General features: G+C 38.8%; 2 protein-coding genes across 2 annotated transcripts; one reads left to right on the top strand and one right to left on the bottom strand.

Annotated features, from left to right (window-relative positions):
• The first annotated feature begins 3,009 nt into the window (after positions 1–3,009).
• slc24a5 (solute carrier family 24 member 5) lies at positions 3,010–10,234 on the top strand. The gene is made up of 9 exons (XM_059352136.1): positions 3,010–3,243; positions 3,541–3,720; positions 4,857–4,940; positions 5,204–5,307; positions 5,463–5,563; positions 6,799–7,082; positions 7,193–7,399; positions 8,792–8,893; positions 9,221–10,234. The coding sequence occupies exons 1-9, from the start codon at positions 3,081–3,083 to the stop codon at positions 9,541–9,543; spliced, it is 1,548 nt and encodes a 515-aa protein (XP_059208119.1). The 5' UTR covers positions 3,010–3,080; the 3' UTR covers positions 9,544–10,234.
• A 282-nt stretch (positions 10,235–10,516) lies between these two features.
• myef2 (myelin expression factor 2) lies at positions 10,517–22,625 on the bottom strand. The gene is made up of 17 exons (XM_059352127.1): positions 22,437–22,625; positions 18,846–19,048; positions 18,039–18,091; positions 17,080–17,087; positions 16,884–16,977; positions 16,204–16,395; positions 15,962–16,115; positions 15,812–15,861; positions 15,668–15,728; positions 14,648–14,749; positions 14,110–14,154; positions 13,924–14,019; positions 13,345–13,440; positions 13,069–13,128; positions 11,580–11,764; positions 11,085–11,136; positions 10,517–10,897 (listed from the first exon to the last, which is right to left on the bottom strand). The coding sequence occupies exons 1-17, from the start codon at positions 22,544–22,546 to the stop codon at positions 10,734–10,736; spliced, it is 1,725 nt and encodes a 574-aa protein (XP_059208110.1). The 5' UTR covers positions 22,547–22,625; the 3' UTR covers positions 10,517–10,733.
• Positions 22,626–25,939: the final 3,314 nt, after the last annotated feature.

The following is a 25,939-nucleotide window of genomic DNA, read 5'->3' as shown; positions in this document are numbered from 1 at the left end:
CACACACACACACACACACTTACTGTTACTGTAGCATCCATTATGTTATAGATTATGTCATATCAGTATAAACCAAGGAGGTTTGGAAACAATAAGGGAATCATTACCAGAGTAAAAATACTTTGGTAAAAATGCAGGTCAGTTAAAATGTATTCTGACCATTACTATTAGTAACCATGAGGGAGGGTGAAGGAAAAAACAGTGTATGATCATTATGATGATAATGATGATGATGATGATGATGATGATGCTATATGCTACATAAAGTAAACAACACACTTAAGCTACATTATAATGCTTTAACATGTCATTGTATGCACATCACAGCACACTCTGCAGCCTGCACAACCAGCCTTACAAGAATTAACCAGAAAGGAGGACAAAACATGATCTACAAAGCATAATGAACAGACACCTCGGTGGGTGCAACAAGCATTATTCTGTGGACAAACACACATATAAACAACTGGCAAGGAACTTAAAACAGCTACTGTGGCAGGGCTTCACTGTAACAGCTGCCAGGTTGCACACTTTAAAGTATCTAAAAATTATGGAAAGCAAAATATGCACCCATAACGACATTTTTAATACTTGTTGCATCAGTGATATCTTAATATTACGGTTACAGTGAGAACCAGTTTACACTGCACAAGTTGGTGCATTTACTCTCGTGTGCACAGTGAATCTGTTTAAGAGACAATGGCGAAGCAAATTAAAGTTGTTTGAGTATGGGGTGGGATGTTTGACTAACCCATCAACATCACACAGAAATATGAAAACTAATTAAACTGACAAAGAAGCAGACAAACCCTGACTAGAGCTGGGCAGAAAAAAACAGGCCTCCATAACTGACACATCAGGTTCTCCAGTTCAAGGTACAACACTGTAATGCTCATATTTACTGGAATAGTTTAACTGCATAGTAAATCTAAGATGACAACCATATTTTTAAGTTCTGGCAACCAAAAGCTGATACCTGGTAGTTCCTGCTACAGTAGTTGTCCAAAAATTACATTTGCCATGATATATATATACACACACACACACACACACACACACACACACACACAGAGAGAGAGAGAGAGAGAGAGAGAGAGAGAGAGAGAGAGAGAGAGAGAGAGAGAGAGAGAGAGAGAGAGAGAGAGAGAGAGACTCATAATACCAGCTACATGTATAACAGGAGCATGTCACATTATACAATAAAATAATAACAATAACAATAACCATAATAATAATAATAATAATAATAATAATAATAATAATGATTCCACAGCAGTTGCAGCCAAAAACACAACACAGCAAAAAGAGAGCTACACATATCAGCCTTATTTTGATGGTTACACCGTTTTGACAAACACAACAATGGCGTTCTCCTCTGAGGACTCACCTGTCTGGATCCATGTAGTCCACCTCCATCTGCTCCAGGTTCATCTCCTGTGCTCGTTGATCCTCAAAGCATGCTAGCACCAGTCCACTCCGCTCCGAAACAGCAGGAAGGCCTCACACGCATCTCACTGAAGGCAATAGTTCCTCAAGAAACAACGAAGTCAGCACCGGAACATCCACCGTGAGCATGTTAGCATGTTAGCCGGGCCCAGACCCAGCATGCACCTGTGAGTCAGCAGCAGGTCACAGGTTGTAGGTGTGTTTGATTTGGGTCACTTGGTGGATTGGACGGGTGGTACATTAAATCGCTGCTTAATTAACGTTACCTTAGGTGTCAACTTTTGACAAACTGCTGGGCCTTGGTCAGACTTGGATGCCACTTGAAGTTAAATTTACCGAAGTAGGCCTAGATATTTGTTGTTGTTGATGTACTCAAGTAAAATTACACATTAAATACTCAAAACACAAAAACAACTCTTTTACACTAACGAAAGTAAATGTAAGTCATCACTTTCATTCCTGAAATCAAGATAGGGTCATCTAACATCCCATCCCACATATCCTCTAGGCCAGGGATGGGCAACTCGAGGCCCGGGGGCCGCATACGGCCCGCACCCTCACTTGAAGTGGCCCTCAGTACAACTACATGCATTTGAGCATGACATCTTAAAAGTGTAGTGTAAAAATGCTCAAAATTACTTCTTGCAATTAATGTTGGTCTGCTGTTCTTGCACTAAAAAAAAAAAAAAATCACGGTAAGTGGTTATTTTTTATTTGCTTCAAACCTTTTGTATTCCTATTTATTCTACATGAATTTGAGCATGAGTTATGTTAAGTTACTGCACTGTAAACATATTTAAAATTGCAGTTTCATCATATCTGGTTAAGTGCACAGTCCTATATGTGGCCCTGTGGTAGTGTCGATGAAAAATTGTGGCCCCCTCCAGCATTTAAGTTGCCCATCCCTGCTCTAGGCCTATATATTATTTATAATATGTATAATATATACATAATATGTTATATTTTCCTTAGTTTTATTTTTCTATAAATCCGTTAATCATCTGGCCTATTAAACATGTCAAAATAGTGTGACAAAAATAAAAAGAATATGTTTGTTTGTTTTTTTTTCTTCTCAGTTATCTAACTCCTGACATCTGTGGCCACTAATGCATGAGATTGTAAATTTTAAGTTTTATTACGAGTTTTCTCTCCAGTTAAGTGATAAGATCAAACATTAAAGCATTTTTCTTTTTCTTTTTTTGAAAAAGTTAAGCTTTCTAGCCTGCTTCAGGCCTTTTCCTATCTTTAATCATTTACAGGCATGTAAAATTGTTTTTGACTAAATTTCTACCAGAAAAGAATAATACATTTACACATTTAAAAATTGTGAGTTACGGTGGGTTTATACTCCCGTGAGTTGCACCCCTGATGCGCCTCAGGCTGGAGCGTGTTCAAGTCGACTGGAATGACTCGCAACTCGTGATCCCCCATTCTTGGTAGCGCCAGACCTTAAAAGATGCTTTCTCCCCCCCAATAATCTCTCTCAGCAGCTTGTAGTCGTAGTGTAGTGTTAGATGCAGCGCTCACAAGCAGCTTTAGCCCACATTTACTCTTTTGCAAGCTTATTAGAATATTTAAAAAGAAAATACATATGACTCCTTGGAATAATTCCTAATTTTATTTTATTAACTCAAATGACCATGCATAAAGTTGCAGCTCTGCAGAAAAAGAAAAGAAGAGATTTCATACCTTACTTTCTAGGATTTGTAATATTTTTATATTGCACGGTCCATCTTGTATCATTTACTGCAAAAACAGCTCAGGAAACCCACTCCACCAGGGTGCGCAGGGCTCTGGGTAAGTTTAAAAATATCCCACAAAATTCCTAGATATACTTGTTTCATTGTTCTGATTTGTTGAATGTGTCATTAAACATTTCACGGCGCATTTTCGTGTTTTACAAAGTATGAGTAATCAATTGTGGCTCAGCAACTGTGACGGTGTTTGTTCTGCTAATCCTCATGTCTTATTGGCATGAAGTACCGTGTAACTGACATTAAGAGTTCAAACAGTTCTGCAGCAACAGGCTGGTTGTTTGGGGCTGACAGGTTTTTGTCAGTGATGTGTGTGCGTGTGTGTGTCCTGCTGTTTCAGAGAATGAGACAGAGTGCATCGAACCACAGTCCTCCGAGTTTCCTGACGGCTTCTTCACGGTGCAGGAGAGGAAGGATGGAGGGCTTGTCATTTATTTCATGCTTATTTTCTACATGCTGCTGGCTGTCACAATAGTCTGCGACGATTACTTCCTGCCATCCTTAGAAGTGATCAGTGATCGTAAGTGACCTGAAATATGATTGCATCATTACATGATACATGATGATGTAATAGGGCCCATAGGCCTACTGTAATTATGGGAATAATGAAGAATCATAATATTACTACTTCAGGGAAAACTTCATATGTTGACAGATTGTGTGAAAGAGCATACATATAATGTGATATGTATGTTTAACTAAGTTAACAATTTTTAGTTTGATTTTAATTTATTTATTTATTTTACTCCGATGTGGTTGTGTTGTTTCCAGATTAGGACCCCTAAACTTATTATTTTTCATAATTTATAAATCTGTCTTTTGGCCTATGAAAAGTCTAACAAAATATTGAAAAATGAAGGAAGTTGTGAGAGCCCTAGGTGATGTCTTTAAATTACTTATTGACACACCAATAGACCAATAGACCCAATTATAATCAGTTCAAGATAATAAAAAACTGAATAACTTAAATGCAGAGGGCATTTCTGCCGCTAGGGGTCTCTCAACTAAAACAACACAAGACGAACTTTGTTGACCTCATGAAGTAAAATGGGATCATGGGAGGTTTTTTCTTTATCGTTAAACAACCCCCATTCCAGATGAAAATGTATCAGTCAAGCTAAAAGTACTGTTCTCTGACAAGTTAATTTATTAAAGTTGTATTCATGTTTTGATCAGATAATTTATTAATGTTAATTCTCATTATGTAATTATTTTTTGTCAAATAAAATAATAGAGGGGTTAAAGGTCATACGATGGCAAATGACAGGCGAACGAATGAAATCGACTGTCACCTTGAGTAAAATCACAAACATGTTTCAACAGTTGCAATATCGCTGGAAACATTTGCGATAATGTACGTTCAAATCTCAACAGAATATTTATCATAGACCTAGCAGTATTTAGACATTTTCATGCGTAAATGTAACATGTTATACATCTAACTGATAAACTGACAAATAACATACCTATGATATATTACAATACAATACTTTCAACACACAGCCCTGCAATGAATATTACATGTATGAAACTCCATTGCCTGGTCCGTTTTTGAGGCACTGAATAATTGGATTGTATATAATCAGGTAATTCTATTATTTTGTACCCACCATGTAAGCTGTCTTGTATTTCTGGTGTTCCTTGTGTCTCTGTCAGGTCTGGGACTGTCTCAGGATGTAGCAGGAGCCACATTTATGGCAGCTGGGAGTTCTGCACCTGAACTGGTCACAGCCTTTCTGGGTAATCATGCATCAGTTTAACAGTAATTACAAGCAGGAGTGTTGATGGTGACAGCAGCATCATCATCACTGTCACTGTGTCCCTTCCCAGCCCGATGACCTGTGACTGCACCACCATATGGGAACAGAGAGGGACTGTGGCTTTTGATTAGGACATTTTTCCCCTCAGCACTTTATTCGTTCTCCAGAGGTTTACCTTTATTTTTAAACAGTGCTTCCATATTGTCCCTGTCAAAGCTAAAATGTGTTCTTTGTGTGTGTAAGGTGTATTTGTGACAAAGGGAGACATCGGGGTCAGCACTATCGTGGGATCAGCAGTCTACAACCTGCTAGGAATTTGCGCTGCATGTGGAATCTTTGCCTCTATGGTACGTTCTGACACAATCCCACACTGAGACTAAGATTACCTAACTATTACTACTTGTACATAAGAGCAGCACCTTGACTAGGTCAAAGCAGAAGAAGCATTATGTACATTGTGTTGTATAAGCTGTAAAACATTTATTTTTGTTTCCTTTATCAGGCAGGGCGGCTCACCTGTTGGCCACTGTTCAGGGACTGCCTGGCATATGGAATCAGTGTTTCTGCTGTTATTGCCATCATCTCTGATAACAAGGTGTACTGGTGAGTGGAAGTGCGCATCGGGATATGGTTATTGAGACCTTACACCGACTACTAAAAGTGGTTGTAAAAGACAAAGTCAAATACAGCTGTTTATTGCATCTTGTGACTCTGAGAACAATTGAAAACAGATTAGAAAACAAGTCCTGTGCAGTACAGTACTGTGGTTTAGCATTTATTACACCGACTGACTGTATAGTGCAATAAATGTTCTGTAAATAAGACAATATCACATCGTAAACACGGCAATTGCAGCAGCATTCAGTGTTTATGAAAGATTTCTACGTGCATGGAGGACAAAGAGCACAGCTGTTTTGATCAGGATGTGGAGTTCTGGAAAAGCTGGACTACAGTTTTTCTTGTGAATTTTAAAATAATTAAAACCGAAATGCATTATAAAGTAGCCACTGTGACACCTCCCATTGCTTTTTTATTGTTGTGTTTCCTTAGTGTCTTTTAGTCTCTTTATTTTTTGGCGAACAAAATGTTACAGTTGAGTTTCATGACACTGTGGAAGGGTCAATGTCCTAAGATGAAAACAGACGTGCGTCCTGGTAGCAGTGTCAGTCATAAGGTAGCCGCACCCTAAAGCATACTTTATTGTCTGATTCATTCTAAATGGGGCCATTGTTTACAAAAGGAACATAATGCTGTTTTGAAACTTGTGAGTGAGATCATCAAATCATTTGTAGAATGTTTGCTAAGGTAATAAATCAACTGAGAAACCAGGTCATTTTCTTATTGACTATCATACAGTCAGACTTGTTTTTGCCACCAGTGGAGTCGTCACCTGCTGGCCATTAGAAAGAATGGTTGAAGGCACTTCCCCATTGGCTTCACTTTTAAGGTCCGGAGGTTTCCAAAAAACATGGATAAAAACAACTTTTCTGAAGACTTAATAAAAGACACAACCAAACAAAATCAAAGCAGTTTACAAGAACAAGAGACATATTTCAAACAGAACTTGAAATTGTGTCTAACATCTATTAATCTTAACGCTACATGCTTTCTATGGTAAATCTTCTTAAAGCAAGGTACATTTAAATCACATATTGCCAGAGCTTGGGGTCACATTCCTCAGCCCTCTTCATGTTATCACATGTCCAAGGTCCTGTACTTGTGTGATTACATCTGAGCAACTTCCATTCTCTGAAGTAGGTCATAGGATTTTAATTACCTCTTACATCTGTCCCCAAGGTCAAGAATAAATGTCAATAAAAAGTCTGTTGTGTTTACAGGTATGACGCTGCCTGTCTGCTGCTGGTCTATGCAGTCTACATCGTGGTGCTGTGCTTTGACCTTCGCATCAGTGAGTTTGTCCTGAGGAAGCTGAGCCCTTGCTGCACCTGTCTGGGTAAAGGATCTGGTGAGAAGACTGAGACACAACCTCTGATGGGCTGGAGCGACGAAACCAGTATGCGAGTCCACAGTCGCTCCAGAACAGACAGTGGGATCTTCCAAGATGACTCAGGATACTCTCACCTGTCCCTCAGCCTACATGGCCTCAATGAGATTCCTGAAGGTAAAGCACACATCTTAGTACACTGTTTCCCACTTGTTTGTTTGGCCTTCATGACCCCTGATGTGATACAAATCCACTCAAAACATGATTGTCTGCTTGTATCCTAGCAGAGCATAAAAGTGTGTTTGCTGTGCCGGAGAGCGACCTGAAACGAATCATTTGGGTTCTGTCTCTGCCCGTCATCACTCTGCTCTACCTGACCATCCCCGACTGCAGGAGAAGGTTCTGGAGGAAATGGTTCATGGTAACCTTCTTCATGTCAGCTGTGTGGATCTCAGGTTTCACATACTTGCTGGTTTGGATGGTCACTGTTGTAGGTAAGATTGTTGCTTTAAGCTTGTGTAAAATCTCTACATTTTCTCAGTGTTTTCAGTTAAGTTGCAGGTGTAAATCAGCCACACCGGGTTGGAGCCTTTCTGGATCACAAGTGTTTGAAACTTGTGAGAAAAATGTCTGATTTGCAGAGTAGAATCACATGTTGGTCTGCTGGCTAATTCCTGAGATGCCATTGTCCTGGAAAGTTAAGAGGGGGGTTATTGTAGCTCCAGTGGGCCATGTGCGTAACCAGGATTACAGCCTGCTTCACCCTTAAGGAAACACAGTCATGTGAGCTCTGTGTGTATGTACAGACGTACCCAAAGGCACGGGTCCAAGAACATAAAACTGACCTAGGATCGGATAAAAAGGCAGCTTCATCATGTGACGATGGTAGGTCTACTGAAGTATAATGAGATTATTATCCTGTAGTCTTCAGATAGGCTCACAAGGAAGGAGAGTTGAGTCTTATGAAAGAGCAGGCATGGGACCGAGCAGGTACAACTCAAACATACAGCATGTTATTGAGAGTTGGACAGTCCCGTGTCTATGGGTCAAAATATGTGGCTAATATTTGGTTACCAGTGGAGTTTAGGACTAACTGGGTTCCCCACAATGGTCTCCAAACAGTCATAGCTGCCATTGAAGACACAAGGTTTATCCTCGCTAATATTTCTAGACATTCAGGTGATGAAGAGTGACATGAAAGGATTCAAGGGTTAAACACAACTGTTGGAATTTTTTTAAGACTTCAGGATTCCTACACCTTTTCCAAAGTAAATTCAAGTACTTTTGAAGCATTTTAAAGGTGCATTTCAAGATTTTTCCAGTACCTTACAACTCTTGTAAATTACAACAGTACATAGCCTATATACAGTATACTATGTATTTTACTTTATCATTACATTTCATGTGCTATAAACAATAAAAAGATTGTTTTTGATAATATAATCAATTAATATTTCAAAATGTGTTGCATGTGTGTCATCCTTTACAACATAAATTGAAAGCATTTATAAGCACTTTATTTGAAACTACTTTTCAAACCTTGAATACACTACATTCAATTTCAAGTGTTTTCAAGGTGTGTTTTTTAGCAAAATGTAGGAGTTATTTCAATTGAATTTGAAAGGTTTTGGGCCAAAAATATGATAAATATAACATTTGTAGTACATATAAGTGAACAGGAAATAATGAATAAAACGTAAAAAGAAAATGCTCAGGGTTCAGTCTTGGGAATTCGGTCTTGTGACCTCGGTATTTCTTAAATCCTGCTGCAGCCTTGCCTCCAGTGATTGTTTATTAACCCTACAGCACCAGTTAAGATCAGCTGCTGTTCTCTCAGCAGCTTGATGTTGCGTCTCTGACTGTGGGTTTGTATTGTATTCATACAGGCGAGACCCTCGGCATTCCTGATACAGTGATGGGACTCACTCTGCTTGCTGCTGGAACCAGTATACCTGACACCGTAGCCAGTGTGATGGTGGCCAGAGAAGGTAAATATTAGTCCTGGATATAGTTCGAGGCCAGCCATAACAAAACAATTATTAAAAATAAAAAGTCATTTGCTTCCTTTGTAAGTAACTTATTCATAAGAAACACTATTGATCCAGTACTTGAATAATACCCAAGTGTATATACTTAGACAATGAGCTCTTGCTGAGAGATATGCAAGTGGTATTGATTACTAATTCACTTTGCTGACTCACTATCCCGCCAGCCATTTTAAAAATGGCAAGAAGTAAAAATAATAACATTCATAATAATATTCTGTGTGAATAGAGATTTACACCTGTAATGTAAACTTGTTTTCTGTTCAACAGGGAAAGCCGACATGGCCATGTCTAACATTGTGGGCTCTAATGTTTTCGACATGCTCTGCCTGGGCCTGCCTTGGTTCATCAAGACTGCCTTTGTGGACACCAACAACCCTGTAGAGGTCAACAGCACTGGACTGGTTTTCATTTCCTCCACACTCCTCCTGTCAATCGTATTCCTTTTCGTATCCGTTCACATCAACGGATGGAAATTGGACTGGAAGCTGGGAATCGTTTCACTCTTCTGTTATATTCTCTTTGCTACTCTGTCCATCCTATATGAGCTGGGGATTATTGGGAATAATCCCATAAGACTGTGCAGTGACTGAAATCTGACCTCCCCAGGACTCAGGCCATATTTTCTTAACTGAAACTCAAACTGCAGTCCAAAGCACAACAGAATTGTTAAGCCTATAAGTCTTCAAATGTTAAGACAAGGCAACATGGTCCCGCTCATATTTTTAAAGATGGAAGCTGTGTGCTGGTCACATCTCATGAAAAGGATGATCTGCGTTATTAATGTATAAAAATATAATATTTCACTTAAAGTGTAAGTGTGCTAAAGATCATTCTCTGGTGTGTGACCGACGGATCCAGACCTGCATTATTATACAACGACCTGATATGTCTTCTGTCTTACTCAAGACCCATAAACAGAAACTGGGCGGTCGCAGGGGTGAACGCAGAGTTCGAATAAATCCAAAACCGACAAGTCAGAGTCACACAATAAAGGTGTTAACTAAACTCATTTGGCCTTGTCCTTCCTTTTAAGTGGGTGACTCAAGGCAAAAAAGAGGCCCAATCTACGCAACTCTGATAAGCTTTTATGGGGGAGTCTTATCACTTGCCAGGAAGGTAGAAAATAGTAAAAAACACAAACAAAAACTTTCCACTTGTCTTCCGTTACCTAAATAGTAAAACTAGAATTTCACAAGTTTTATTAGCCGTGTTTACAGCTAACTGCAAATGGACTTCAGACACTGATCTATACTTAGATTTATAACAATGGCAATTTAATCAAAAGTGAAAATCCAGTTAAACTACCACCAATCTGGGAGATTTGGGATTTAAAATAGCTTCCTGTGATAAGAGTCGGAGGCCATGCCTGATAAAACCCATGTCCCTTCTGTTCTTACTTCTTTCTGATGGCTGCCTTTGAGATTAATGTGGAACTTTACCAGTTTCAAGAGGCCACTGCAGGGCAGTGTTGAGCAATAATGCAGAATAGATTAACACCTCAGTTTACAGGCTGTGAAGAACAATGTTGAGACTTTGATCTCAGAAGATTATACAACCACCAGGTTTAAAAATTAAAAAGTTTATTTGTCCAAATAAACTGCCTGACAAATCAAAAAGGGTTTACAAAAAAAGATAAAAGAGCTATGTAGTATACATAAACAAAGAAAAAAAACAGTGGACACATGGAGATATGAAGTAATTGTGTTTTTAAAACAAAACAAAAGATCATTGACAAGAGGGCTGAATGTGGAAGTGTGTTAGCATGACTTCTACAAAAGCTCTAAGCGTTCCGATCGATACGGACATCCACCTCTCGACCGTTGATCTTGGTTCCATTCATCATCCTGCAGGCTTTGTCGGCGCTCTCTGGAGAGTCAAATCTCACTGTTCCACAGCCCTTTGACTTCCCATTTTCCATCTTGATCTCTGCAAACATTACCTGGCCTGCAGTAGACAAAAATGACCAATGAATGCATTTGGAAGCCAAAATGGCACAAAGTGTAGTTTTATAGACTTGCTATTTTCGCATTCATGCCCAACTACCATTCATGATGAAATGTCAAAGACAAGCCTTTGATCAGCTTGTAAATTTGGCTTTAAATATTGAATTCATACTAAGGGAAAGACTTACCGCAGTGACTGAACTTCTCTTTCAGCTTTTGCCACGTCAGATCATAGGAAAGCTGCAACACACAAACATATAGTTCAATTCAACTTTGTGGACATAAACACATTTGACGCTAGGAGAAACTAGTACAAGATGTATTTTATGAGTGCGTCAATAAAGCATATATTACTATCAAATCAAAATGTATTGGACTCGAAGGGAAATATGCCAACAGTCAAAATCTTCCTACAGGACCATTCATCCAAATGCACCAATCTTAAAACTACTCATTTACAGCATCATTACCATTTATATTAATGCACAGCAAGCATGGGTTGTTTCCCATTAAAACCTTAATCAATACTGGAGCATCAACGCATAGAGAAAATGTATACATCAATGAAATAGTCATTAAATAAGTGGGGAAGTCTTTGAAATGGCTCTGTAACTCCAATCCTATTTAACAGACTTCTGAGTCTGTATACTAGCAAAGATGTCACATTTCTAAACAGCACTTACATTACGCACAAAGATCTGACAGCCTGCTTTGGACCCAGAGCCCCTGTCAGACATGCCTCCACCCATGTGGCCTGGTCCTCCACCTCCATAGCCACCAAAGCCACGGTTCATGTCCATTCCTGACATGCCCATACGGTCAAAGCTGGAGCCCATGCGGTCCATCGACATGTTTCCCATTCCACCGCCTGCAACCAATACACACACACACAGAGACACACACACACAAATTAGAAAGCAACATAATGTACTGTATATTTTAAAACCTGCCTATTGAAACTACCCTAAACCAATCATTGCAATAATGCATTTCACCATCATTCACAAAGCTCTTCCTTCGTTTAGTCCAATGATGACTGAAGTTAGTATAAACATTGCAAAACTGTCTCTGTATTCAATCACTTCAAAACGAGTCCAATGTCACTGTGACATTGTTTGTACAGGAAAAACAGACATTCGACCCATACTTATTTTTAGGCAGCAACCAACTCCACAAGGAAGTGTATCAATAGAATTTAGGTAAATTGTATTGTGATTATGAAATACAAAGTTTCTTTAACACACTTTTCCCATTTTGTATTTTGGTTCTTGTATGTGCAGCCGTGCAAAGTACAAAAGAGCTGGCTGAAGTAGAATAAAAATCAGAGGGTGTGATAATTAATAATTAACACTATCAGCCAGTCACGTCATTGTTCTCATTGCTCTGAAACAGGTGTGCTTCTTCAGGAATCATGATGTCTGAGTGCAGAGCAGCACAATGAAACACAAAGCACCACAAATCTGTAGCCAAAGGCAGATGGTGTGGGGCCTTTCCTGAATTTTTACAATCATGATAGAAAAAAGTAATTAAAAAATTAGATGAAGCTGTTCATATGGTTGCATTAATTAGGATTGATGAGCAGTTTCAATCAATAACTAATATTTAGTCAAAATGGAATGGTCTGATGTGTGGAGGCGTATAGGTTTATTCTGTTTTGGCAGTCTGAGCACTAGTTACTCACTAACTCAATAACTGAGATCTTAATCGCAAGAATAGGTTACTATGGAGCCATAAGTATGTTTTCAATCACATCTTTCTGTCTAAAAGGACGAAACTAATTTAGGTCAAACTAATACATTTCACCCGTTTTCTTTCATACAGAAAATGGTACAACAAAAATGGCATACAAAAAAGGCATGTTCAGTGATCTATAAATTAAAAAAAAAAAAACGTAAAAGGCTTAACATGTTAGTCATACACCTCATTTGTTTTTGCAAGTGGGAAATGTCCCAAGACTCCATCCAGAACAAATGCCTAAAGGGTTTTACAGGTATTCTCATTCTTGACCCACAAAACATGCATATTAGAATTTTTCTTATGCTCTCTCTGCTTTGTTGCTCAAGTTAAACATTAAGTTGTACAATGACAGAAATGCCATAACATTGCCAATAAGAATCGTTCTAACAGATTAAGAAGTTGTTGTGTGTACTATTGGTGAAGTATCTCATGTACCTAATCCAGTTCCCATGTGCCCCATGCCACCACTGCTCATGCCTCCTCCAAAGCCCCCACCTAAAGAAGAGAATGCAAGTTGGTGCAGATTAGTTTAAACCATAAGGCAACAGTTGCACAATGGCAAACACAGAAACAGTAAACCCACAGAAAGAACAGCACACAAGGAGCTATCCTTAAACCTCATCATAACTCAAAACCAAACTACACAGAGGAACTAATAGGACCTGCACTGTGTCTGCAGTCAGGGTTGTCTGAGGTCAGAGTGTCACTTACCCATTCCTCCAAAAGAATCACCAAATCCTCTATTCATTGACATGTCACTGTGGCCAAAGTCACGATCCATTCCACTCATTCCTGACCGGTACATATCTTAACACAAAAGAAATGTAACCTTAGACTTAAAGGCAGAATGAGAAGGGTTTTCCTAAGAACAATGTATTGGCTCCTACAAAAACAATCCCTGTCGATCGTCATTCATGACGCACTAGAAGTGTGTGGTGGTGTCAGTATCTGCAGAGACCCTGCCCTCTGTCTGTTCCTTCTTTTCTTTACATTTTGCTGTGTTTGGGAAGCTTTTGGGATGTTCTCTGCCCCTCGATCTACCTCAAGCTGTCACTCCTCAGCCCCTTATCCCCCCATGGCTCTGTATTGCACCGGCTGACACTGTAATCTGTCTCGAGTCGGAAGCTCTCTGAAATTCTCCTGTCTGGACACAAATATTATATGAGGGGGCCAATTTGAACGGTTGCGTTTACAAATCACAACAGAAAACTCCTACTGCTTTTAGGTTACAAATAACATACTTGTGCATCTCCTAATCTCTGCCCAGTAGAAGTGAATATGTTAACTTACCTCCCATCCTGCCTGGCGCCATGTCTCTCCCTCCGAAGCCACCACCCATGTTGCCCATGCTATCCATGCCCCCAAAGCCCCCGCCACCACTCATTCCTGTCCAAAGCAGCACCAAGTTTAAGTATTGCTCTTAGTTAACAAAGTTCTTCCACAGGCAAACTTCATTATAAGTGGCAAAAACCTTACCTCCTCCAAGTCTGTTCATACCACCATAACCTTGAGCCTCCATACCTGCAGCAAAAGATGTCAGTTAGGCCACATATTGCATCTACTTACATCAAATGGATATACCGCATATCCCCTTGAAAGGTCAAACACTGTACAAAGGTGCTTTTTGGTATAATGCCAGTCACATCTTAACACCTGGTAGTGTTGAAGTCCTGTATTTCTATTTGTAGGAGCTCTACTCGTCTTATCGCTTTAAGCCATGTTGAGGCTGCTGTTGAACTGTGAAAATGTCAGCCAAGACTTGATGGCTGACTGGTTTACACATTAACTGTTTGTTGGTGTGCTGGGATATTAATTATAACAGAAGTAGTTCAAAGCTATTGATTACTGCTACCTTGTGGTGTTAATGTGTTGAGCAGTTAGAGGAAATACATCTGATTCTCTCTGATAAGCATTTGTCTATAGAGAGTGGTTTCACAGAATGTGATGTACAGTGTGTAGGATGTTTCAGCATTTCTGCCAAAACATAACTGTAAATGTTTGAGAGGTGACTGACCTCCAGGCCCCATGGAGCCCATGCCTCCTCCACCGCTCAGACGGTTGGCATTTATAGGCTGCCCTCCTGGCCCCAGTCCCATGCCAATACCACCAAGACCCCCTACACACAAAATACACAAGAAAAAAAGAGGAACGTTTGAACTATTTTATTTATCAGCATGAAATAGGGGATTATATAACATAATACATTAAAAAAAGCTAAATCAATAATCAATCAACAGACATTTATTGAGAGTTGTGTTCACCTAATGCTAAATGGTTTATTAAAAAGGAAATGTGCAAAGACATATCTATACATGATTCTTCACTGCATCAGCAATGCACCAACTCTCAAGAATAGAAGATGTACTGCTCAGGGCATATTCAATATCAAAGGTACACAGACATTGCTGTTGGGTATAACAGATGTTATTTATTCCCCATGCGTCATATCTTCGATATTTGCACATCCTATTTTAGAGCAGCAAGTCTTTACTTTCAGTGCAGACATCAGACCCCTCTCCATTCCATTAATAAACAAGCACACAATAGCATGGGAACCTGGTGCAACTCATATTGACTGACTGGTCTTTTTATACAAGGACCCTTCACTTCACAACAACTGCTACTGTTTGTAACCAAAGTAATATTTTTGGAATTTACCAACAAAAAAATACAAAACAAAATGCAGATTTTTCAACAATAAAACCTGTTCAAGTACTGTATATGTACTACACAGTATACAAATTATACAATAAAAAACCTGGACTTTAAACAAATGCTCAAGAATTGCTTCTCATACACATTTTTAAGTGTATAACTACATTTCATTCAACAGGCCAACTGCTTCAGCAACATATCTAGGTCTCTCAAACGTTACTGTAAAATACATATGAAATTCTAGTAACATGCGTAATTTGTTCCCAGAGGGCATCATGCCTTTAACACTGACAATGTTAGTACTATACACAATTCACTAAGCTGATTACTATGGATATGAGTGTGACATCAACAACTGACGGGGGTACAGGGTACTCACGTGGTAACTGAGGTGATTTTTCTACTTGGCTGAAATCATCAGGGGGAACAGATTTCTCATCCTGTTAAACCACACACAAAAAAAATGTAATTCATGGTGACATAATTTGTATTATATAAAATATATTAACTAAAAATAACATACCATTTTAACGTGCATCTGTCTGTCAAACAGCATCTGTCCATTGAACATGGCTGAGTCCAGAGTCAAGGAGAAGGTTGCATGGGAATTCTAAAGCATTACTTTTTGTGTTTTTCTGTTCTTTCAACTGCAGTGTGTGTTTTTGAAGGATACAGATGGCCTGCACAGCCTCCAGCGACTGCTCAAAAGTCACTGTTCCCATCCCGCGGCTCTTGCCATCTTTATCCTCCTTTACATCTGCTCGTTTCACTACGCCTGCCATACCAAACACCTCCTTTAACTTTTTCCAGCCCACCTTGAAATCCAGCTGCAAAAAAACAGACAGATTTTTATTTCTTAATCAACATGAATAACCACTAGCTAGATTTGAAAGTTGCTTATTATGTTGTCCTTACATTGGCCACAAACACTGTGGTGCCAAGTCGTCCGGCTTGCAGTGCGTGGATGACCTCCGGTGGGATGTTGGGGTTGTTTGCAATGGAGGGCGGGATGTTCATCCCACCAGGTCCCATGTCCTGCCCACGACCTCCCTGTTGACCTCCTCCCATGCGCTGCAGCACACGCCGAGCATGTTCCCCATCAGGGTCCTTATAACAAAAGAAGAAGTTATAGTTTAATTCTGATCTAATAATAATAATAATAATAATAATAATTCAAATCAATAATATTAATAATAATAGCAATGTCTAAATCAAGATAATCATGAATAATCAAGTAAGGGTTGAATAAATAAGTAAAGACAATTGCACAATGCAATTCCCCACATGGCTGTGTTATGTGGTGATATTCCAGGTTCCATCATATTTCTAATTAAACTAAAAAAAATGAATGATCTAAACTGCTACAATTATTTGTGACCACTTACTAATCTTTAAACCTTGTATGGATACAATAAACAAAAAGTAATGAGCAAAGTGAAATAAATGAAGGCCTAGATGTAAAATCATCCGTCACTGGGAGGTACTTCGAAAACAATGTTTGGTTTGGGATCATTAACATTTTGAAATCTTAACCATAGAAAAGTAAGAAAGTAACACTAAAACATAATCTGCCACAACCCATATTTTTCTCTCACCTCCTTGATATTGAGTGGCCTTCCACTCAGGTCATGCTTATTCATAGTTTCTATTGCCTTCTTCACAAACTCCTCATCTTTGAACTCCACCACACTGTTGAATCGGAGAAACGGAGGTAATCAGATTGACTCCACTCAAGTGCAAGATAAAAAAATAAAAATAAAAATACTTTGATTAAGTAAGATAGTGTCTTACCCACAACCCTAACCAGGGGGCATCACAGGGGTCCAGGTAACAAACATATCCAGAAGGTGAACAAAATACAGTTAAAATCAAAACAAAGCAGTGAAATTATCAATTTCATTGTTAATCTAATGTATCAACATGCTTCTAGTATTTTCTATGGTGCATGTCGGCCATATTTTGCCCACGAGCTTGAGCCAGCAGGATTTTGGTTGTGTCTATTGCAAAGAATAAAAGGCTAATAAGAGCATATTCTTTATCATTATCTTTAGCAATGTTGACAAATAATATCTGTTTTTTTTATATTTATTTTAGAAAAAAACATTTAGCATTAACATACCTATGCATTGTAATTTACCTGAAAAATTTTAATGTTTTGAAGTGGACACAAATATCAAGGTGTGAAATGCACTCATAAATTTATTTTGTACATTGTTTAGGATTGACCAGTTTTACCACTGCAATAAAGAAAAATAGTGTGGTCCACCGTTACATCTACAGTATGCATTTTTGCCATTTAATGTAAAAACAGAACAATAAAAAAGGACACTACAGAATCTTTCAAAACCGTTTTGTTTCTTTGAAGAGAGAGCTGTGCCATATAACAGAATTGTAAACTAAGATTTTGAGACATGAGGGTCAATCAATAAAACAAATCACACAACCCACATTTCCCTTTGGAAAATAGCCAAACAAACAAACGTTTACACCAATTGAAATAACAACAACAAAAGCAAAAGTGCACTCTTAGATGAGTTCATTATGCTACTTTTCCAAAATCAACAGGACATCTCCCTTTCAAATGAATATCAATCATTAGCCATCTATCAGGCTCTAAACACAACCCACAGTATCTCCAGTTCAGTAACTTAGTAAGACCCAAAGGATCAGAACCTAAAAGAGCACTTGATTAATGAGAGCCTGCTGAGGGCATTTAAAACCTCGTGCAGCAAGTTGGCCACATCACTTACCCTTGACTTTCCTTCTGCATCCTTAAAGAGCTCCACGTATGTAACCTCACCAACTACATGAGACATACAAAGGAAAAATACCAAAGAACAAAGGAATTTAAGTCACCAAGTCTTCAAGTCCCAGTTGGCCTTGGCAATGCCGCTACAGATGGAGATGTCCCATTAATGATCAACAGTCAGCCCAGACCAACATCCCACCAGACAACACCATGCCTTTCTGGGCAGTGACTGAGACACCAAAAGGCCAAGGCCAGAGAGTAACACAGCTACATTAAACCTGGGAAATTCAAAAGACTTCAACATGATCAGTTTGTCAACAGATTCCATTCATGGCAGTTGAGAGTTTTAAGCTGCCCTTTCAAAAGGCTTATTGAGAACCCATAATTCAGAAAGTAAAACATTACAATATTTTCATTGATATAATCAAGATTCACCTTGCAACAGATGCAACAAAATCATTCAACGATCGATTCTACTACTGGTTTGAGGTTACATTTTGGAGCTGACCATGCCATAAAACAAGTGACAATGTAACTATGGTCATCTTCCTTTTCTCACAGACATATCAGCCCAAACTAAATTGGTGTCCATCCAAAAATGGGTTAAAACTCCAGTAACCTAATGTCACACTAAGTTGGTTCCCTACTATATGCACTAAGTACATCCAGGGAAAGCTACAAACTAATTGACTACTGCTAGAAGCAGGATGCAACATCTGGTAAGAAAAGGGAAAAGGGGTCAGAACTTCTGATCAGGTGAAGAGATGGAGAGAAGGGGAGAAACCATCCCCATCACTGGGGACATTACCTTTCTCACGCATTAGATCTTTAATTGCTTGCCACTTCATATCATAGGGGATATTGCTGATGAACACCCGGTTCCTATGAGCACTCTTCTTTTCTCCACCATGTTTGTCTTTGTAGGGATGGTAGCGGTTTCCTCTTCTGCCCCCAGAAGACTTCTCTTTACCATCATGCTTTTCTTTGGGGGGCTTAGTTTCATCAGCGTCCCTACAAAATGAATAAAGCTAAAAGTCAGAGAATAGCCTATTTTGAAACCACAGTAAGAGATCACACACTGTAGCCTCTACAACCCAGAATCCCAAAAAGTTGCAAAGCAGAATGCTTCATGAACCTCGTTTGTGTTTTTAAAAGCAACCCAAATTCTTTGGAATCAGGGTTGTAAAATAAATGACTTCAATAGATTTATGATGAATTCCAGGTTGCTATTGTTTATTTTGCTTTTCCGTGAGTGTGAGCTTTTCTTTCAGATGAAATTATACTTTCTTCGATACATAATGAATGAAACCGCTCTATAAATGTTATTTTAGAGGGAATACTTCACTCCAAAAATGACTGTCTGTATTTCAACTATTCACCCCGTGTTACCTTGAATTTGTGAAGAAAACTTTTATTTTTCTCTCAAGTAAATGCCCAATGCCAATGCTCCTCCTCCTCCTCCTCCTCCTCAACATGTGTACATCTCCAAAGCAGCATCCACCCCCCCTCTTACACCTGAGCCTCCAACCTTGTCTGTCACAGAGATGGGAGTGAGGTTGGAACTGGGAAGACTTTGCTCTGGGAAGGCTGCTGGCCCAGATGGTGTGTGTCCAAGGCTGCTCAAGGACTGTGCTGCCCAACTGTGTCAACCTCTCCACAAGATCTTCAACCTCAGTCTACAGTTGGTGCGAGTGCCGGCACTGTGGAAGATTTCCTGTGTTGTGCCGGTACCAAAAATAAAATGTCCAGCTGAACTTAATGACTACAGACCAGTAGCCCTCACTTCTCACATCATGAAGACATTGGAGCGGCTGATTCTACGCCTACTGAGAGCTGAAGTCAAAGACAAACTCGACCCCCTGCAGTTTGCATACAAACCACACATGGGAGTGAACGAAGCTGTCCTCTACATGCTTCACCGTGCCCTTGCTCATCTGGAGGAAACTGGTGCTTATGTGAGAATCATGTTCTTTGATTTTTCAAGCGCATTCAACACCATCCAATCCAACATACTCAAAAACAAGCTCACAGAGATGGGAGTGGATCTTTCCTTTATCTCCTGGATCACAGATTACCTGACAGGAAGACCACAGTATGGATCTGATAAAAGCCTTCAGTGACTGGAGTCACAAGAACTATCTCCTCCTGAACACCTCAAAGACTAAGGAAATGATCATAGATTTCCGCAGACTCAAGCCCCCTCTTCAGCCAGTGAATACCTGTGGGGTGGACACCGAGGTGGTGCCAAGTTATAAGTATCTAGGTGTATACCTGGATAATAAGTTGGACTGGTCCCTAAACACTGACGCTCTCTACAAAAAGGGGCAGAGCCGCCTCTTTTTCTTAAGGAAGCTCAGATCTATGGACATCTGTAGTAAGATGCTGCAGATGTTTTATCAGTCTGTGGTGGCAAGTGTATTATTTTATGCTGCAGTCTGCTGGGGAGGCAGCATCAGACACAGAGATGCAAGGCAGTTGGACAGACTGGTCTAAAGAGCTGGTTCTGTGGTTGGAGCCAGGTTGAACACACTGGAGGAGGTGGTGGAGAGATGCACTGTCAAGATGTCCCAGGCCATCCTGAAATACCCAGATCATCCACTACACAAAACCTTTATGGACCAAAAAAACAGCAGTGGACGGCTCCCCTCTCTCCGTTGCAGGACGGAGAGATTCAAAAGATCCTTCACTCCTACAGCCATCAGGCTGTCTCATTCTTCAAGAGATTCTACCAGAATAACTGAATTTCCCCTCTGGGATGAATAAAGTAATTTTGATTTGATTTGATTTACATACCGACACAACTTGTTCAGTAAAATATAACTAATCCAGTTGTATGCTCACTACTTCCCAAATACATCCGCATAAACTAATATTCTCCATTTTTGGACCACACAGACATGCATGAAAAACAACGTCGTCTTCACAAATTCACTAGGTGACATAGAGTGAATATTGAAAAAAAGGGTTGGGACAACTTTGGATTCATATTGTCACACTGTTAAGTCATTTTTTTTGTCAAAATCATCTACCACCTATGGTAAAATCGCCTACATCCTCAGTTCATCAGATCATGTGATTTTACCCCTTTAAGATAATCACTTTTTTGACAATTTGCCACATTCAAAGGCATCAGATAAGAACCCAGCAAAGAAGAGCTAGAGGGAGATTGTTTAGTTATCAGTTTAGTTTATCAGTGTTTTATTGTTGACACAAATATTGGTAACACTTTACTCTAAGGTGTCTACATAAGAGTGACATGAGTATGTCATAAACATGACATGGGATGTGCCATGAACATTAATGACACTTTGAAGTAACACTAATGCTAATGATACTTGTCATGTCATGTTTCTGACAGGCTTGTGTGACTCTTATATAGACACCTTCAAAATAAAGTGTTACCATATCTTGCTTAAGTCACAAAGGCATGTTAAAAAAAATGCCTAAGTCATTTATTTCTCTTAAGTTACATAATTTACACAGTATTTATTACTATGCCAATAGCCATCCTTTTGAGTGAAATGATCAATAAATGTCATATGAGTTAGGCGATTAATTTAACAGGTGTAAAGGGAATTATTTGGCAAAGCATTCACCTTAGTACATGAGTAAATGAAATGCAACACCCCCTTTGCCTGACAACTTCTGAATCTGCTGGTAAAAAACGACATGTATTCCATCAAAAGTAAACATAAATCTGATTAATTACATAATGGTGGAAATGCGAATTTAAAATGCTACATAAGATAATGATTTTCATGCTCTCGCACTTTAATCTGCTGTAAACATAGCCATGTGGTCAGGAGAGAGGAACAGATAAATTGCGTTACGTTGCTAAGGTTACTAACTATCGGAACGTTAATGTAGTTGATTAGCACTAGCTTAGCATCACGGAGCCATTTGCAGCTATTGTTAGCTTGGCACAAAGAAACGTGTACAAATGAGATGAGATTAACAGGGATACTAACGCCAGCTGTTCATGTCATCTGAAAAAAAAGTATAGTTTATTTGATTTAACCAAATAGTTGGAGGGGCAAACGAGTTTAACTCTGTTGTTTTAACAAGAGTTACATTTCATATTTTGTTAGCGTTAGCTGACAACAACCGAGTTTAGCAACCAGTAACGTCCAATATTGGCCCACTGCACCATGATAAACGTTATGTCAACAGCCTACCATTTTGACTCAACAGATAGAAGTTATACGGCATACTTTTGGTGTCATGATAGCTAGAAACTCAACATCTTTTGCACAGGTACTTAACAATTAACAGTGTTTGACAACAGCGGCAAGATGCTCCTTGGCTAACAATAGCTAGCATCACAGGACTCCATTTTAGCTAAGCAAGCTAACGGCTGCACAGATGGGACGAACCAGAACAATGCATCGTTTCCACTCACGTTTTCACGCCATTGGGTGTTTCTACGACTGAGTCCTCGGTTTCGGACTTGACGGATGCAGTAGATTCCTCTTGCTTTGGCTCCTCGTCTATAATTTCAACATCTGCCATGTTGAGGTTTGTTTTGCCCAACACAACGCAATATGCCCTACGCAGTTCAAAAATGTGATGTGAGATTTGTGCCTCCAACGCGAGATTTGGGAGCTGTTGCTAGGCAGCCCGGGTGGGTGAATGGGATATAATATGAGTCAGTGGGATTTGGGGCAAATGAAATGGAATATTTGGAAATATTGTGCACATGATTGTTCTAAGTTGAATTCAGGGGGCATCAAGTGAATAAGAAAGCGTGTGAGTAACTGAATAAGTTTGAGTAGAAAGTCCTAATGCATGCATGTTTGTGTTTCTGAACAGTACCCAGGCCCCAGAAATAATTCATAGACATGTGCAATCTACCAAAGCTGGTAAAACCATGTACAAGACAAAGCCTGGACATTTGAAGTATCTACTAAAAACCAGTAAATCCCGGAATACTCCCTGCAAATGTTGTTATGCTAATGATGTAGTGCAGCATGAGCCAAGCCAATTCATCATTCCTGTAACTATTGATTGATGCACTTTTACTCTACCAGGGGAATCATTTCATTTTCATTACACAATAGACCTAAATATTTATAGAGACTCTGCTCGGCACCAAAACAAACCACTAAATCTGACCTTTCAATATCACATATGGTTGTTTGTTTTATTATAGAAAAACTCTGTCCAGTTCCTAATTGTTAAAAGCTTTTTTGAGATATGACGATAACAAGTAACTAAAGTTTTATGCTGTACACAAAGTAACATTTAGACATTTAACACATGTTTAATTTAACACAATTAATTATTGAATTGGGATTTTAATTACTTATTTATTTTTGTATATTCTCAGAGAATCATTAACATCCAGTTAATTTTAAAGCCACTTTTGGGGATATAGTCCCAAAATCAAATATCACAATATTTCAAACAAATACCTCAATAATGCAAAAATATAGTTGTTGAATATGGGTGCCTTCACAAAATATTTATAGATTGACATTTTTGAGAAATAATCATCAGTAATGTTAACATAATATGGGTAAAGGGAAGTAACAGCTATAACAGCCTGGTAAGTTAAATAAAAAAAATTACATCACTTTACAATAATGCAGCCTTTCAAACTAAGACAACTTACTCCATAAAATCATGTTACAATATCCAAAATATATGATGTGTAGCCATCACATTATTGATATAACATCTACATAATGTCCAGCCCAATGCTGTCCCACTTGCAATCAATGCACACAAAATAGCCTAAATGGTGATTTCACGCTTGTCACAATCTTCAGTACATCTACATGTGAGCTTCTCTGATCCCAATGTTTGATATGTTATTATTGTATGTGGAAGTATTCATTCAGCTGCTTAGCTTGCTGCATGCTATAGCCACAGACTCAAAACTGATGCAACATCATTTGAGAAAAAAAAATACATTTTCGCTTTATTCAGGAATGGATGCCAGTATGAAGGCAGTTGTAATGAAGGGCAGATTGCAACAAGTTTTAATTACAACCATAGATCAGGTTGACCCATAACACAGCAGGGAAGTTAACCTTTAACATTCAGTCCAGTACATGTATTACTCTGTAAATGTAAAACCAGGTCAATAAACTGATAATACATTTGCTTGATTGCTAGTTGTTTTCATTGTTGGATGTTGAACTTTTCCTTTCCTAGAATGTCACTTTCTGAATATCAGTTTCTCACCACATTTGTAGATTTTATTTATAGCTTTTGGGTGTGATTTCTCACAGTCTTTAGTTACTAAAAATACCTGTTTGTAGTGGATTGTTCAGAAACAGTAATATATTCAATATTTTTCCACTTCAAAAAGTTTTCTTTACAACAAATCAAACATATTTATATTTTTTCATCCCACAATATAGTCAAACTAGAAACTTCATGGTAAGTAACTAGAACTACAAATATTAACAACATTTAATGTATTGTTATTTATGGAGTGAATATAAAAAAAATCCTCACATTAGAAGATTTTTTTTTACATTTTTGAACAGTTGTATTGGGCTATTTCTTTTGTTTTAATGTGCACAATCACCTTGGAAGTTTGTAAGTATATAATGATAATATTATTATATGTATTTTAAAAAGGCAGACCTCCATGCAAATTTAATTCAATTGTGGGCCCCAGGAGAATAAGTAATTGCAGCAGTTAGGCTAATGGGGACGCCTAATAAAGTATTTAAAATCTCTGCAACTTCACTGCATTCGTCTTTGAACTTTCTTGTACAGATTGTATTATCACACAAGGGTGGGGTGTAGAGTTCATTAACATTAAAGGGGATACAGTTAGGGCAGTTCATTTAATCACCATTTTACGGTTCTCAATATCAGTTTGCTCCTGACCTGTTGTCTAGCTGAGATAAAAGTCTTTATCCTTGTGTCCTATGGACACTGGATAGTATTTCAATATGCTTTACACAACAGGTTTGTCCCCCGAGATCATCTTCCAGGGCCAAAGAGTCAAAACCAGATCAGGACCTTGACACACATGTAAAAACACATATCTGACTGCTGAAGCAAATGTTCTAATGTAGGTTGTTGTTCATTTTCACTTATGAAATCATCTCTGCCAACAATTTCACTCAAATGGATTGCTTATAATCACATCCAATTCACACTGTCTTTAACTTGACCCCATCATTGATGACCACACACTGTTGCGCCGTGATGCAAGAGTTTTCCATTTTGACCTTGTCTTTTAAATTGACGAGGGCAATGAGGTGAAATATCTAACGATTTCATTGTCTGCACAGTGTGACATCTCCTCGTCTAATTTGCAAGAACTGTCCTTGAAATAAATGGGAGATAAAAATGAATAGCTGACTGTCGACAAATCACATAGGTGCCACACTGCCTATTTCCACCCAAAGACAGCCAACAGCACAGCACGACTACAAATTGCTACTGACCAAAGAAAAAAAGACAGTTCAAAAGAGACTGCAGAGGCATAAAACTTTAAAGTGAAAGTAAATGCGAAGGAGGTTATTCACCTCTGTGTTTCTATATTTTATCAGTGAATTTTTCTGCTGTTTACAACCAAAAAAGAAAAACAGGGCTTTCTGTACTTCTCTTAAACCATGAATTATTACACATCACACACCAGTGATGACCATCTCCCTCATGGCTTGCCTTATCCTTTGATCCGAGTCACTGCACCACTGTGACAAAAACTACATTGCTGATATGAATTTGCACTGCACAACAACCAAACAGATGGCCACACGCTTCACTGCTGCATTCTGTTACATTGGAGCATTCAGATGACCTGCTGTCTGTTTTCCTATACAATACTGCCTTTTATTCACTTCATTAAATACCTGTCTCTTCTTCTGTCCTGTCAGCTTGTATTCGTAAGCCTTTAAGGAGAGATGCTAATTCAATTTAGCCACAGCAAACTGCAGC

The sequence above is a fragment of the Centropristis striata genome, chromosome 2 (assembly GCF_030273125.1).
Source record: "Centropristis striata isolate RG_2023a ecotype Rhode Island chromosome 2, C.striata_1.0, whole genome shotgun sequence".
NCBI classification, from domain to species: Eukaryota; Metazoa; Chordata; class Actinopteri; order Perciformes; family Serranidae; genus Centropristis; species Centropristis striata.
Note: the sequence above shows the minus strand (reverse complement) of the source record. Positions and strands in the feature narration are given on the sequence as shown.